The 16,852-nt window shown below is 37.0% G+C and overlaps 1 protein-coding gene across 1 annotated transcript in view; it reads left to right on the top strand.

Annotated features, from left to right (window-relative positions):
* Positions 1–6,856, top strand: part of LOC131897211 (mucin-like protein 2) — a 163,128-nt gene extending 156,272 nt beyond the window's left edge. The window contains exons 3-6 of the mRNA XM_059248127.1: positions 4,106–4,304; positions 4,666–4,769; positions 5,553–5,591; positions 6,425–6,856. Of these exons, the coding sequence (XP_059104110.1) occupies positions 4,712–4,769; positions 5,553–5,591; positions 6,425–6,720 (393 nt within the window). The 5' untranslated portion in view covers positions 4,106–4,304; positions 4,666–4,711 and the 3' untranslated portion in view covers positions 6,721–6,856. The remainder of the gene's footprint in view (positions 1–4,105; positions 4,305–4,665; positions 4,770–5,552; positions 5,592–6,424) is intronic.
* The last annotated feature ends 9,996 nt before the right edge of the window (positions 6,857–16,852 follow it).

Below are 16,852 nucleotides of genomic sequence, written 5' to 3'. Positions count from 1 at the left end.
AAGTACTTACAATCCTAAGCAAACACTAAATATTTCAACTGCACACAGCTGTTGAGATGCTCAGGATTTCAGTCTGGATGGTTTTGTATGAAGGCCACCAGTACCATCACTATAAAAGCACTCCACAGAGGCCATGCAAGTCCCTGACCCCAGGAAATATCAGTAGATATCCATTTCTCCTGAATTATGGAAGAAACAAGAGAAATGGGTAATGAAAAAACAATCTTCTTTTTCATAAAAGTGAAATGCATTTTCTTAGCATTGTTGCCTACAGTGCTGATACCGGGGTAGGTACTCAATAGACTCAATAGTCAATAGACTATTCACCAAAGTGTCAACTATTCATCTACAAATTAACAAATAGTAGATATGGAAGAGTTTTTCTAATAAATACAGGAAATGAATGGGTAGAGTGTTTCAATCTAATTTGTTGTGTTTCAACCTGAGCTGTCTGCTGTTTACTTTGCCTAGCAGGAGGTGGGTCTCCTGGGTTGTCAGCTACTGATCTGATCTGACAAAGGCCTTGCTCTCCCACCTAAGCAAAGGTGGAAAGATAGTAACAATCATTATTTCTATACATTGGAACAATGAGATGAGATCAGTGATTAAGCTGATCTTAGCAGAATGTCTTTCTTAGAAATAAATTTCTCTTCAACATGCAGAGACTATCAGAATTATGACTCCTGATCTCAGTGCAGAGTCTGCTTGACCTTAGCCAACTTAATTTGTCCTGACTGGCAAACTCAATGTCTTGAAGATTTCCTCATGAACCATGCCAGGGTTCTGTTGTCATCTCTTCATTAAGAATGTTCTCAAAACATATTGATCTGCCTTTCCAAATCCTGTTTCCGTGTTCATTCTGGAGGTAAAGATGTGTGCCAGCTGTCCCCCATGCATACTGCTGTAAGTCAGGAACTCAGCTCTGACCTCCAAACTCATGCTACAGAGAAAATATGTTTAGTTGTCATAATAGGGTTTCACATAGTACATTTTTTTTAGGTTTTATTTCTAAACTATTTTTTAATAAGATAAATTGAACTTAATACTATTCTATTTAAACCAATAGTCTGAAGAATAGACATTATTAGTACTGTTTTATGTTTGTTTGTTTGGTTGGTTGGTTGTTTTTTGTTTTTTGTTTTTAAAGAGTAACAATTTCAGTGCTAGAAAGATGAGTTAATGGTTAAGATAGTATACTTCTCATACAGAGGACTGGAGTTCAGATCCAGTAATCAAGTCAGAGGCTCATAGAAATCAAGCTCCAGAATCTGACATCCCCTTCTGTCCTATGCAGGCATCTGAACACACATGTCAAACACATAATTTTTAAAAATAAAAATGAATTTATATTTTAAAAGAATAGCAATATCAACTGCTGATATGTTGATATATTTGTGACTTTGTAATAAATGCTAATATAACTTTTATTATCTTGTGAACATTATCCAAAGATAGATTATAAAAATCACAACAACATATTTCATATCAAAAATTCAGATTTCACATGTTGAAAATGATTGACTCTGGTCTAGTGAGATGGCTCAGAGGGTAAAAATGCTTTCTACAAAAGCCTGAAAACAAGAGTTTAATCCCTAGGATCCACGTGGTACAGTAAGAGAGTCCTGAATCCTGCAAGTTGTTTTCTAATACACACACACACACACACACACACACACACACACACACACACCACTAATAAATAAAATAAAATAAAATAAATTTTAAAACAATATTTAACTCTAAAGAATAGCTTGCCCTAGTAACATATGCATTTGCTCACTTTTTAATGTCTCAAAGCAAATAAAAGTTCTTTGATGTTTATGAGAAATGAAACCAAAACCTAGCACAGGCTTTTGGACAAGATTTGGGACAAAAGATGCAAGAAATGTTAGAGTGCAGTATGTGGCTAGACTGAAGCTTGACGGCCAGGACATGAAGAAAATTATATAACACGGAGAAGCTTCTGCCCAGCAGAGAAATCAAGCAGAGTGCCTTCCCACTGGCTTCAGAACAGGAGAAAATATTTTTGTTTTATTTTGTTTTTTTTTTTGTTTTTTGAGATAGTGTTTCTCTGTGTAGCCCTGGCTGTACTGGAACTCACTCTATAGACCAAACTGGCCTTGAACTCACAGACATCCACCTGCCTCTGCCTCCTGAATACTGGGATTAAAGGTGTGTGCCACTACTGCCCCACTAGTATTTTAAAACTACCTCACAAAAGAATAACATAGAGACTATAAAAGGAATTGGAAAATCAATAATAATAAAATAATATTATTAAAAATTAGTAAATGATCTGAATAGGCATATTCAAAAGATGATATACCAGTGGTCAACACTATTAAAATGTAACCAATATCCCTAGCTGGGAATAGAAGTCAAAACCACAGTGAGATATAATCCCATCTCAAAATGGTTAATATCAACAGAGAAAATTACCAAATTATGGCAAGGATATACAGGGAAAAAATGGACCATAATACACAATAAAAACACAAGTTAGTATAACCATGATAGAATACAGTCTAAAGGACTTTTAAAAAAAACTAAAAATACAAATACCACACGAACCAGCTATCAAACTACTGCAACACTCATATCCAAAAGAAATTAAATCTGTAAATCAGAGATACCTGCACTCTTATTATTGTGGTATCTCTGTTCATAATAGATAGCTAAGATAGATAAATAATCCAGAATCAATTGACAGATAAGTAAATAAAGAGAATATACATGATGAAATATTATTTCACCATAAAAAGAACAAAATTGTATTATCTGTGCCAATAGAAATAGCTAGACTATATTATATTAATTGAACTAAGCCAGATGGAAAAAACGATGGCAGAAAGGAGAGTGCTCTTCGGAGAGAAGCAGAACTAGACACATGGCGGGTCACAGCTTCAGACTGCACATTTGCACTTCAGCCTCCATCTTCTCATCTTGCTTCTCCCTGCCCTCGGTGATCCCAGCTCCTGGTCATGAATCCACAGCCTGTTCCAACTCTCTTTATCTGGTTCCTGTAGCGTTTGTGTGCTACTGAGTGGTGTGAGGTGGGAAAGGGGAGGAAGGAGAGGAGCTGAACCTCTTTGAAAGTTTTCATAGACATTGACCCAAGGTTCATGGTGCAGCTGAGCATGGGTTACTTCCTTTCCTGTTTCATAGACATTGACCCAAGATGCATGGTGCAGCTGGGCATGGGTTACTTCCGTTCCTGTTTCTTTGCAGACTCTTATTCTCTTCAATCTCCTGTAAGAATAAAAACTATTGCTCATAATACTATTTTCTTTCATAGAACACACTCTGGGCTTCCTAAACTGCCACCGTACTCAGAAGTCCTGTACTTTGTTCTTTTTTTCACATCCCCCACTGTTCTCTGACCCCCTCGATGATGCCTTCCCTTCTCCCACACGGTCCCCACATACACTCTCATAACACATAGATTCCATGGCCCTCTATTTTCCTCCTTCCCTCCTAGATCTTTTCCTCCCCTCACATAGTCCTTTCTATCCTTTAATGTTGTACACATATTTCTGATGAAATATTTTCTTTTATATTTGCCACATTGATTTTTTATCCTTTCATTATTTGTTTCTTTTTTTCCCCAATGTACTAGTTTTTTGGGTTTTTTGTTTTGTTTTGTTTTGATTTGGTTTGGCTTTTGGATTCTTGCTGTTGTTATTATTGTTTAAAGTATGTCTAGCTTAGAGTATTTTTGTGCTTCATTTTCTACAATTTTCCTAGTATCTATCATAGTGCTTAGACATAATTTTAAGTCTGGGTATGGTGATATACACCTTTAATCTCAACATTAAGAAGCAGAGGTAGGACGATCTGGCATTCAAAACTAGCTTTGGCTATGAGAAATCCCATGTTAAAGACAAAACAAATTGAAAAAAGGAAAGAAAGAGACGAGGAGGGAGACTGGGAGGGAAGAAGGGATGAAAGAAGGAAGGAAGGATGGAAGAGAGAAAGGAAGAAAGAAAGAAAGAAAGAAAGTGAAGGAAAGAAAGAAAGCGAAGGAAAGAAAGATTAATGAATGAACTGACTCCGTGGATACAGTCATTAAATATGCTAATTTGTTTTCCTGTCCTTTTGCTCTTAGATTTTTTAATGTTTTACAAGAATTGCTGAAATCAAGTGTTGGGCTCACACTCCCTGTGTGATCATATGACACTCACTGAATATTCAGTGGGAACACCATGATTTGAAGACTGTACAGCCTGCCTGACTCTGGATAACACTTGGATTCAGCTGCTCTACCACGATTACTCCCTTGAAGGAGACATAAAGCTGAAGATTCTGTAAGTTTCTAACTTCTGCTGTTTTGAAGGGAGCAGTGCAGACAACAGGAAGACTGCATAGACATCTCCAACTTGTTGGAAGAATCTAAAAGTATGGAAGCCCAATGTCTCAAACAAGAGAAAGCCAGAATTTACTTATTAGACAACAGCTTGACTGGACACCTATATTGTCAGAATCAAAGATTTGAAGTCATGACCTTTCTAAATGGCCTCTGGCTGTGTGGTTGATTCTCATTTGTTCTGCTTCCCATCCTTTCCTGTTACTCACTTACCAGGTTGTGGCAGCTTCTGATTGGTGCGCTCTATACATATAATCTCATGACATGAAACCCTGGAATCAACAGTCTTCCTTTTCTCCTAGTGTTGGAGCTTGATCTTGTGTGTTTCCTGCTCTTCTACTAGTCACCATGAAGCTCCTGGTACTCCTCATGTTGCTTGGTGTCTCCACTATCCTGGTCTCTTGCCGTAAGTAAAGATTCTTACTTAACTTAAAATGAGGGCTACAATATATAGATACTTACTCTGTGAGACATGAATTCATGGATTCCTATATTCTGCTACTTCCTGTCCTGTCTAGTACTTTGTTCTACCTTCAATTTTTAAACTTAAACAGTTTTCACTTATTAACATTATTATTATCATTATAATTATTATTACTATTGTGTGTATAGTGGTGTGTGTGTGTGTGTGTGTGTGTGTGTGTGTGTGAGAGAGAGAGAGAGAGAGAGAGAGAGAGAGAGAGAGAGAGAGAGAGAGAGAGAGATGATGTCAGGGTCTCAAACATATCATGGTGCCTGTGAGGAAGTTAGAGACAAATCTCAGGAATCCACTCTCTCCTTCAACTATGGGATTTAACTCATGTCATCCAACTTGTAAGAGAAAGGCTTTTATCCATTAAGCCATCTTACTGGCACCCATCTCCATTTTGACATGTCATTGTAGGTAAGTTGACTTCACTGGGATTCCTAATTCAGTCCAGTCTTTATTCTATACGTGGCACTCAAGTGCATTGTTAGTGTAATAAATTACATTTGAGAAGGTGATTGAAAATTTACTTCAGGGAAGAAAAACTGACTACACATTTAGATTTCAAAGGTTTTATCTCTTATCTATGCATGTGCTTCCCTCAATCTGTCTGTTCAGGACTAAGGCTTTCCAGCTGTGAATGTCTGTAATAGTGTTCACGTTCTCCATCCCATCAAAATGTTGCTTAAGTTCTTCTGTCTTATTTTGCTTCTTTTCTTTCAGAGGACGCAGACACAAGCAGCACTGACAGTTCTGATGCTGGTGAGCCTGAGTCTAAGTACCCTTCATTTCTTTCCTACATTTTCCATTTTCCCTTCATAGCCTCATGGAAGTCAATGTCATGTGGATATTCTGAGTCATGAGAAAATTTTAGTAAAATTTTCAGAAAACTGCATTCCTTATTATAAAATTACTTTGAATATAAAGATATAATTACTTTCCTTATATAAATATAATTAAGCCTCTGACATGGACTTAGAGGAACTCTAGGCATTTGTTGTTCTTATGCAGGAGGCACAAGGCCATGTGGTTATTATTATTGTGGAGTATTATATGTGAGTGCACAAAAAGCCTTTCACAAGTTGAAGGACTGAATATATAGCTCATGTGTAGAAAAGAAATCAATTGCCACTGGAACAAACAACAAATTCCTGAAAGTGCTGTGGAGTAAGGGCATGGGAACATATGCTAGGGTGAGTTGAGGCCGAAACAAGGGTTTATGCTTTGCATGTGCAATGGCATAGCCATGTTAGTCTCAGAATGATATTTGTTTCCCTTCTTGGAATTGACACTGGAGGCTGTTGCTTGGGGGGTGGGGGTTCTATATGGATTTTGGGTAATAGTGTCTGACTAGCTTAGTTTTAATTTTGGGGCCCTTTCCTGTCACAAAGTACTTGCAAATATCTTGGGTCAGTGTCATTGCCCAGGGAAGTTATGAGGTCACGAAAGACGAAGCAAGAACATATATGATAGACTAAATATATGACAGAGTTAATGAACTGAGGATAAGGAATGGATGCGCAATCCTGGTTGGGACCGATATCATTCTAAAGAAGAGTCAGTATCTCACCTGGAGCTTTTCCTTCTAATTTCAGCTGCTTCTGCAGATAACACAGATGATGCAACTGAAGACACTGAATCTGAGACAGAAGCTAATCCTGACAGTGATTCTACTGATGTCAAGGAAAATAATGAGTCTGGTGATGTAGCCGAGGAAAATGGTGAGGATGCTGATGAGGACTCTGAAGAAATCCAGAAAGAAGAAGAAAAGGAAGATAATGAGACAGACAAAGAAGAAGAGGATAAAAAAGAGTCCAAAGAAGATGACAAAGGCGAAAAGAAAGGAAAAAGCAGTAAGAAACATTTCACCTATTTTTTTTTCTTTATGTGACTCTTAGATTCCTTAGGTTCCCCATGGTCAGAGTGAGCTGTATTTTAGGGAAGACATGGGGGAAGATAAAGAGAGGGAGAAAGAGAGAGCTTTGTTTCATTCCTCTTTTCTAAATTCATTGCTATGTCTATATGTAAGTGCCAGAAAGATCAGGCTGACAAATCTATCAACTTTATCTGTTTTATCAATTTAAACTGAGAAGTTTATCAGTTTTAACTACATCACTCTTGCAGTAGTAGGATTCATTAGAGGAAATGTATTTAAGCAGAAAATATTGAAAGTGTAAAGTGTCTCTATGTAGTATGGTAACTGTACATAACTTTTTCTTAAATAAAAGTTATATTTTCTTTGGAGGCTATTATAAAAATAGAAATATAAAAGGGCTTTGTGATGAGGTCTTCCATGGATGACTGTTGTAGCGTAAATCAGGAGATTTCTAGGAGTTTAAAAATTCATTCAGGATGAGGGCAATTTTCTATTTGGGGTTTTCCCTAGCCCTTCAACTTTAAAGTAATACCAATTATTTTATTTTATATTTGTAAAATTAATATTTATAAAATACAAAAATATTTATAAAATTCAGATATCTAATGTGGTTCAAATCTCTAAGAAATTATCCTAGAAAATAAACATTGTAAAATGAAATAATGAGGAGCTTCCAATGAGCAGCTTTTCTCTGAGAAGATGAGGTGCTGAGGAATCTTCTCCAAGATTTGCTCCTCTTCTGTCATATCAGGGCTGCTGTTTGATATCTTGTTCATTGATCTGTACTGGGCAGATACTGAGCGAGTGTATGGCCATAATTTCCTCATCAAAGAAGCTGGATTGCTTTGTGTATTAATAGAAGAAAAATTAATGCTAATCACCCTCCTTTTGAACTCTGTAAAACATCCAGCTAATGACTCCATCCTATGCTACATATCCCAATATTTTGGATGGGAAATGAAACTTTGTTGGCTTATTTACTTGAGATAGTACCTCACTATATAGCCCAGACTACCCATGAATTCTTCACCTTCCTGCCTCTAATATCTGAGGTTTGGGATTCCAGGCCTCTGTCACTACATCTGTGAGTTTTACCCTTGTAAAATAAAAAATTTCATGTTTCTTTTACTTCTGTTGAACTTAGCAGTGTTAGTAGTCCCCCTTTGGGTTAAAACAAAAATACGAAGTCTCAAAATAACTTATTTTTTTCTCTTTATTATAGTTATTGGTTACCTTTTTGAAAAAATAAAAAATAGAATACCTTTCACGGGATAAGTTTGAATCTTCTACTTTTGATATTTCCGGACCAGACTAGAGCATCCTTGATTTGATTTCCTCCAACTATTTACCCTGACTACTCTCTCTCCCTCATCCCTAACTTTTATCATCTATCAAATAAATAATAGTTATGAGCAGCACCAAAAAGGCTTTGTTTTTTCTTGTATGGACTGGTGATAATTTTATATTGTTTAGGTAATTCATTGAAAATGCAAACCATTATCTGATACTTCCTTTAGCTCTTTTTAATACTTGGTCTTTCTATAATTTTATCTGAAAGATTCTTTTATGTTCTTTAAATAAGACAGAGATAACAGGCATATTAATACATTAACCAAACACTTCCTTGGTTTAAGTGTTCAGTTTCATTTCTCCAAATTCTTGTGAATTATTTTTTCTTATCTGCAGTGAATTAGAGGTGACAGTGATGAAATAAGCTCCTGAATCTAGCTACAGGACTGACACAAGAACTAGATTTTGGAGGTCTTAGGACTGAGCTTGGTAATCAAGGTAGAAAATGAATTCTGGGGTTTAACTGAACTCATAAAACACTAGCATCACATGGGATCCCTCAGTGATTATGAGTAAATGAGACAAAATGACAAGATTCCTTTACAGTTTTTTTTTTTTTGAGCACCAAACAAGTTTAATGTGTGACATCAAGCATCCCTATCTCTCAGCTAATGAGTGGGCATTGCTACATCACCAATCACAGGTTTTGTTTCATAGACTACTAAAGTGGAGATTTAACAAGGTAACTCCATGTAGTTTATTTGGTAGTTAAAAGGAGGTTTATTTCAGGGTAACTTACAGCCAGTAAAGGGATTGGTTACAGGATCCAGGAGAGGTGAGGTGCAGTCCAGCATGGTTCTCTGGAGAACTTTGACTTGGTCTGCCATCCAGCATCCAAGATCACAAGGAGTCAAGAGGGCCAGCATGTACAGATCTCAGGTCTTAAGGGTTCCCGTCTCAATCATGCCCCAGGGGCAGGTCATAGGTAGGCATGGCAGTTACTGGCTGCCTCACTAGGGGCAGTGCTTCAAGGTCAAAGCTGGAATAGCTACCACAACAACTTCCCCTTTTGTCTAAATAAGGAAATTCTTACCTAATACAAAACTATACACAATAGGAATGATTATCAAATATTGTCCAGGAGGAATAAGGGATAATGACCTAGACAAGATGGGACTACAACCAACAAAAACAACATCAAACAAGAGATACAAACTAAAATACTAAAATCCAGAGAAGTCTGGAGCAAAGGTAAATGGCACGTTAGAGATCATTCCAAAAGGTGTACTATCCTGAACAACCTGAATCTAAGACTTAATATGTTTTGGCTAAGATACAAAAAGACTGTAACTATAACTGTTAGTTTCCAATCTCATCAAAGACCTGAGAAGGAATATAATAATACCTGAGAAATGGGAGAAGGATGCAAGCAACTTTCAGGAGTCTTGCAAGAGTAGACAGAGACAGCTGGCAGCCTGGACCGTCACCTAAAGTTTCTCAGCATTGTTGGTGCATTCAAATTGGCTACAGGCCTAGAGTATCTGTCAGACCATTTTACTGTCAGCAGTTGAGGCAAGGGCAATTCTTTGCCCAGTAGGCCATTTTGTGCCAAGATGATGACAAACTTCCAAATGGAAATGTCTCAGAAGCCCAACATTCTCTTGGGATCAGATCAGTGCTGCCAGGAGCAATTGTGTCTCATGTCAACAGAATTCTAAGTTATCAAAACATTTAAATGCCATATTCCTTACGTCTATGAAGTGTTTGAAAATTACCTATACATCTGACACATGTTTCTGTAAGTCTGAATAACCTAACTAACATAACTATAGAGATAAATCTGTTAGTCTTATCTACCTAGATAACCTAAGGACTGAGGCTTCACATGAACAAGGTAAACAGTCTGTAAGCAAATGTACAGTAAAAGGACAATGATCTCAAAATTGTGACAATATACAAAATAGCTAAAGCAGAGGTAGGAATGTATAGTGTAATATGCAATATGACAATAATCTTAAATATGTGTCCATATACCAAAAATCCTAAACAGAGGTAGAACATACATACAGTATGACAAATATAATTTTACATATGTATCAAACATTGTAAATATACAAATATACAAACATTTCAAATAAGAGTATAAATATATATATATACATTAAAACAAATATGGTTCTGTATTTGTATCATTATACAAATTATCTGGAATAAGAATATAAAAATGGTTTACATTTGTATCAATATACAAGAATCCATAACAGTGCAATTTATCTAAGGCTGGCATTTTACTAAATTAGTTTACTAGTATATACAATAATCTACCTTAATATCCTATATCTATCCATTCCCCTTTTTTTCTTTTCTTAAGGGGAATACTGATTCCATTGTTTTCTTTTACCCCTCAGTTCTATAACCATTATCCATAACCCTGAGAAACATGAAACCCTTAGGGAAAAGGGGCATCATTTTCTTAGAATTGCTTCCTGCTCTTCAGGGGATGATAGTATCTCTGTGAGGTACTGTAAGAAAACTCAGATAGTTAAGTCTCAGTTGGACTAACTGTAGATTCTGCAGACAGTCTCAGTGTAATGGGTAAGGTTGCCCGAGATTCTGGCTAGAAGTGTAGTATGATGAACCATCTTATTATGGAATTATCTTGGAGAGTTTTCAGTCCAAGGTTGATTGTTGAGTAATGTTTGTGAGTACCATGGCATCATTCTGCACTGGGTAGAGTTATTGTTGTGAGGCCCCATCTTCCTTCTGGAGACTTCAGAGATTGTTATTGGAAAAGACTTATTTTTTACTGTGGAAAACTTGAACATTATTAATATCAAAATGGAAAATTTGGATTTAAAGATGACATGACACGTAAGAAAGAATTCCAAGAAATCAAGAATAAGAAATAGAATCTTGATGACAAAAGTCCCTTTTTATTGGTTTTCTTCTTTCCCATACCAGATGGCTCTTCTGATATGAGACAGAATCTCTTAACCTTTTCTTTTAGCAATACGCTTGAGTTTAGAGAAGAAGGGAGCCAAATTCCAATTCCAAAGCCAGCTTGACATAGAATTGAATTGGAACTATATTTTTTCTAGAGTTAAAGAGATATAGATGTTAGGCAGTGAGATATTACCCTGCATAGATTGGTACCAATAGATTCCTTCTTTCTGCTGTAGATGTCTGGATATCAAAAGCCTATGATTTCTGGAAGATGAGTATTTCTATTATCCTGTAAAGACAAAAACAGAATCTTGCCCCAACCCTTGTTTGTTAAATTTTTCTTACAATTTGTAGAGATGTCACATCAATGGATGAGCTTTTACTTCTCCTCATCAGGGGGTTTCTCCTTTTCAAATTGAATTTTTATTACTTTTGTTGGTATCCATAGCTTTTCTTCTCCTATGGAAACAAAAGCAAAATCCCTTCCCCAATGTAGGATGTATCCTGGTTTCCATTCCAAGGTCAACACATCTTTGAAATAAACTGGTTGATTTAGCTCAGCAATTTTGTCTGTCATCCAATGTCTCTCCACAGCTGTTGTTCCTTTCTCATCAGCATTGAGAAAATTCAAGGTTAATAAATCATTATGCAATCTATTTCTAGGAGTCATTGTTACCTGTTGCTGTTTATTTAGCATAGCCTTTAAAGTTCTACTGGATCTTTCTATGACTGCTTGGCCTGTGGGATTGTGTGGTATACCTGTAACATGCTTTCTATTGTAATAAGCAAAAAACTGTCTCTTTTTATAGGAGACATATGCTGGGGCATTGTCTGTCTTAATTTGTACATGTATTCCCATGATGGCTATAACTTCTAATAGGTGTGTAATCACAGAATCAGCCTTTTCAGAACTCATAGGAGTTGCCCACTGAAATCCTGAATAGGTGTCAGTGGTATGGTGTACATACTTTAATCTTCCAAATTCTGCAAAATGAAACACATCTATCTGCCAAATTTCATCTTTGTATACCTTTTGGATTGCTCTCTGCAGGTCATGGAGTTTGGTTATAGAAGGAACAAGTAGGACTTTTTTTTAAAACAATATCCATGGCTTGTTGCCAAGTGATGAAGAAATCCTTTTTCAAACCTTTGCTATTTACATGGTGTTTCTTATGAAATTCTGAGGCATCTAGAATGTTACCTATTAGTAGCTGATCAATCTCATTGTTACCTTGTGCTAGAGGTCTTGGCAGACCCATATGGGATCTGATATGTGATGTATGTATATGATGTTCCTTATTTCTGATGATTTCCTGCAATTATATGAATAATGAAGTTAATTCTATATTATCAGGAATAAATTCAGCATTTTCAGTATTTAAAACAACTCTTTCTGCATATTGAGAGTCAGTAACTATATGGAAGGGTTCTGTGAAGTCCATCAGTACCATAAGAATGGCATGCAGTTCTGCTTTTTGTACAGAGATGTATGGACTTTGAACCACTTACACTTAAGTCTCTTGATTTGAAACTTGCTTTCCCTGATTTATTTGCATCAGTATAGAATGTGAGGACTCCAGTAATTGGCTTTTGTCGTACAATGTGAAGAAGGACCCATTCAGTCATCTTTATGAATTCTATTCTTTTGCTTTTGGGATAACAGTTGTTAATCTCTCCCAAGTAGTCACTGCAGGCTCTCTGCCAGTATTCATTATCTTTCTATAGTGAGGAAATTTCCTCATTAGTTAAAGGTACTACAATTTCTGCTAGGTTCATTCCTATCAACTGGCAAAGTCTTAATTTTCCTTTTTGAATCAGATCAGAGATCTTTTCTAAACAAGTCTTCAACGTCTTACTTGGTTTGCATGGTAGAAGTATCCATTCCAATACAATATCTTCCCTCTGCATCAAAATACCTGTGGGGGAATGTCTGGAGGGGAGTGTGACCAGAACACATTTAAGTTCTGGATTCACACAATCCCCATGTGCTTTTCGTATTGTCTTCTCTACTAGAGCCAATTCCTTCTCAGCTTTGGCTGATAATTCTCTTGGACTATTTAATTCTTTGTCCCCTTTTAGAGTATTAGCCAAATTTTGTAGTCCATCTTTAGGTATTCCCATAATACCCAGTAAGTTGGAAATGTTTTCTAACAATTTTTGAAAATCATTAAGAGTCTACAGTTGATCTCTCCTTAGTTGTACCTTTTGGGATCTAATTTTTTGTAGCTCTATCTTATGTCCTACGTAATTAATAGAATCTCCTCTTTTTATTTTTTCAGGAGCAATTTTTTAGTCCCCAGAGAGACAAAAAATTTTTTTTTACTTCTTCAAACATGCTTTCTAATGTACCTAACTTTGGATCAGCTAATAAGATATCATCCATATAATGATAAATTATGGATTGTGCAAAATTCACATGAATTATCTCCAATGGTCTTTGCACAAAATATTGGCACAGGGTAGGGCTGTTTAACATTCTCTATGGGAGGACCTTCCATTGATATCTCTTGACTGGCTGGGAATTGTTATAATTAGGTACTGTGAGGGCAAATTTTTCTCTATTATTTTCTTGTAAAGGTATGGTAAAGAAATATTCTTTTAAGTCAAGAACTATTATAGGCCATTTTTTGGGTAGCAGAGAGGGCAAGGGCATCCCAGTCTTTAGGGAACCCATAGGCTGAATTACTTTATTAATAGCTCTCAGATCTGCTGTGGGATGTTCTGTATGGCAAATGTGTTGCTAATTAGTCAATAAATAAAACACTGATTGGCCAGTGGCTAGGCAGGAAGTATAGGCGGGACAAGGAGGAGAATAAAGCTGGGAAGTGGAAGGCTGAGAGAGAGAGACACTGTCAGCCGCCACAATGACAAACAGCATATGAAGATGCCGGTAAGCCACGAGCCATGTGGCAAGGTATAGATTTATAAAAATGGATTAATTTAAGCTGTAAGAACAGTTAGTAAGAAGCCTGCCACGGCCATACAGTTTGTAATCAATATAAGTCTCTGTGTTTACTTGGTCGGCTCCGAGCGGCTGTGGGACTGGCAGGTGAGAGACATTTGTCCTGACTGTGGGCCAGGCAGGAAAACTCTAGCTACACAGATCTGTCAGCATTCTCCAATTACTGGACTTTTTTAAAATAACAAATACAGGAGAATTCCTAGGGCTGGTAGATTCTTCAATGTGTTGAGCATTTAATTGCTCTTGAACCAGCTGTTCTAAAGCTGTAGCTTCTCTTTTGTCAAAGGCCATTGTCCAATCTAGACAGGTTTGAAAGGTAGGGCTGTTGGTACTTCTGAAAGTTCAATAGCAGTTGTGCTGTGTTTATGTACAGCCTGACCGGTTGGTGATTTTTTTTAAAGCAAGTTGTGATATTATTCCTAGAAACATGCATTGGTCTGTATTCCCTTTCTGAGATTGTAGGAATTTTAATCTGGGTATTCCACTGTTGTAATAGATCTTAGCCCCAAAGATTTGCTGCTACATTTGCCACATATCGTTTCAGCCTTCCTCTCTGTCCTTCTGGCCATATGCATTCAACCATTCTCAAACTCTGTTTTATCTGAGATAGGAATCAAATCTCTAGAAATTGGACATCTACTTTTGAAAAGGCCAATTCAGATGCCATGATTTTGGTGTAATTATAGTCACATCTGCACTTGTGTCTACCAGGCCCTCCAGAACAATGCCATTAATTTGAATTCTAAGCTTTGGTCTTTGTTCATTTGTGGAAGTCTGACAAAATATTCATTTTGTTGTATTCTTTGGAACTTTTGATTTACCTGTCAGAGCTGTTCTATTATCCAGTGCAGTATCACTCTTTACATTAGACACTGGGTTATTTAATTGTCCTGGAGAGGAATTTCCTCCACAGTGGCTAGATCTCTTTAGAGCATGTTTGATTTGGGGGTCTGCAAGAGGCTCCTTGAGGTGTTTCCCACCAGTAAAGGGTTGCCTCATATACCTATTGTTGATCTGCACTCATTGGTCCAATGTCAGCCTTTGCCACATCTTCTACATAATCCAGAAGTTTGGGGTCTCCTATTTGGGTTATTTCTAGGAGTATTACTTCTAGGAGCACCTTATGTACAGTTTTTACTTATATGACCTTGTGTACCACATTAAAAGCATTTGGTACCCTGGATCCTTTTTCTACCTCTGGAAATTGCCTCTCCTATCCATGCCTCATTACTATAGTTAAGAGACTCAACACGGTTAGTATACTGAATCTATTCTTCCAAAGGAGCTGATCTGACCTTTAATGGCATAATTATTCTTTTGAATTCTGTATTAGCATTGTTAAATGCCAAGGACTCAGTTAATATTTGTCTCAATTCTTTACCTGACACAGTTTTTGTTATAGCTGTAGTGAGCCTTTGTAAAAAAAAAAAATCAGTGAAAGGTTCTTGTGGTCCCTGGAATATCTTGGTGTATACCTCAGTTGGTTTTCCTGGTTCTGGAATTTTTCTCCGAGCATTTAGAGCTGCTGTATGGCATAAGGATATTGTATGCTCATCATAAGTGGCTCATACATTTCAATCAGCAAAACGTCTCTCAATTTGATCTTGGGAGATCTCAAAACTTCTGATCTTACCCTGTTGTTCCAGGTTCCTAGCCTCCTCTCTCAACCAGCTTTTCCATTGCAACTGCTGGCTATATTCTAGAACAGCTGAAATTAACTGATTCCAGTCATCTGGTGTGAGCCTATTTGAGGTAGACCACGAATTTAATGTCTGTCTTACAAATGTTGAGTGTATGCCATAGGCGACTACCACTTCCTTCATATAGTTAAAAAAAAAACTCTCCTTGGAATAGGTTGTAATGTATATTCCACATATGGCTCAGGGTGTCTATCATCTACTGCCCTCTCACAGATGATGGCAGGATAAGCCATTGTATGAGAGCCATCTGGAGATGTTATGACCTGTATGGTCTTGTCCTTATGCTTATTAGGATCCTTGTCATCTTTACTGAGAGTTTCTTCCAGGGCTTTCAAACAAGCACCTAGGGTCTGTCCCAGTGAGTGAACTTCCTCTGTTGCAAGGGATTCCAGATTTCTCATGGAATCATGCAACCTTTTATATTCTTTTGAAGCACATGATTCCATAGACCTTATTTTATCAGTTAATGACAGTCTTTCTTCCTCATAAAGTGTCTGAGTAGTGACAATTTCACCCTGGAGAGTTATTGTTCTATCCATTAAGTATTCATATTTATTATCACTAAAATCAAATTTGGCTTTATATTTATTATTAATGGACTGAAGTTCTTATAATAAGTTAGCAGATTCCAAAGTAAGGTGCTGTGGGATGTAGGTGGGGCAAGGAGGAGAATAAAGCTGGGAAGTGGAAGGCTGAGTCAGAGAGACACTGCCAGCCGCCACCATGACAAGCTGCATGTGAAGATCCTGGTAAGCCACGAGCCATGTGGCAAGGGATAGATTTATGGAAATGGATTAATTTAAGCTGTAAGAACAGTTAGCAAGAAGCCTGCCACGGCCATACAGTTTGTAACCAATATAAGTCTCTGTGTTTACTTGATTGGGTCTGAGGCTGTGGGACTGGCAGGTGAGAGAGATTTGCCCTGACCGTGGGCCAGGCAAGAAAACTCAACCTACAGTAAGGAGCCTGTTATGTAAGTCTTTATTACTACCTTGTAAATCTCCAGAGAAAGAATCTTTTTACGTAAGTCTTCATTGCTATCTTGTAAAGCCTGAATCAGTCCCAATAATGACTCATCTTTGTTATTATTATTAAACCAGTTTTTTAATGCTATCTGAATTTTTATGGTAAATGCCAAAATGATGCATGCCAGATATACTCCAGGAAGGTCATATATTTCCCATAAAATGTCATTCATCATACAGGCAAAAAAGTTTTAAAATTCTTGTGAAGTAATATTTTCCACCATATT

Source organism: Peromyscus eremicus, chromosome 20 (genome assembly GCF_949786415.1).
Source record: "Peromyscus eremicus chromosome 20, PerEre_H2_v1, whole genome shotgun sequence".
Taxonomy (NCBI): domain Eukaryota; kingdom Metazoa; phylum Chordata; class Mammalia; order Rodentia; family Cricetidae; genus Peromyscus; species Peromyscus eremicus.
The sequence above is the reverse complement of the archived record's forward strand: the minus strand, read 5'-3'. Positions and strand labels throughout refer to the sequence as shown.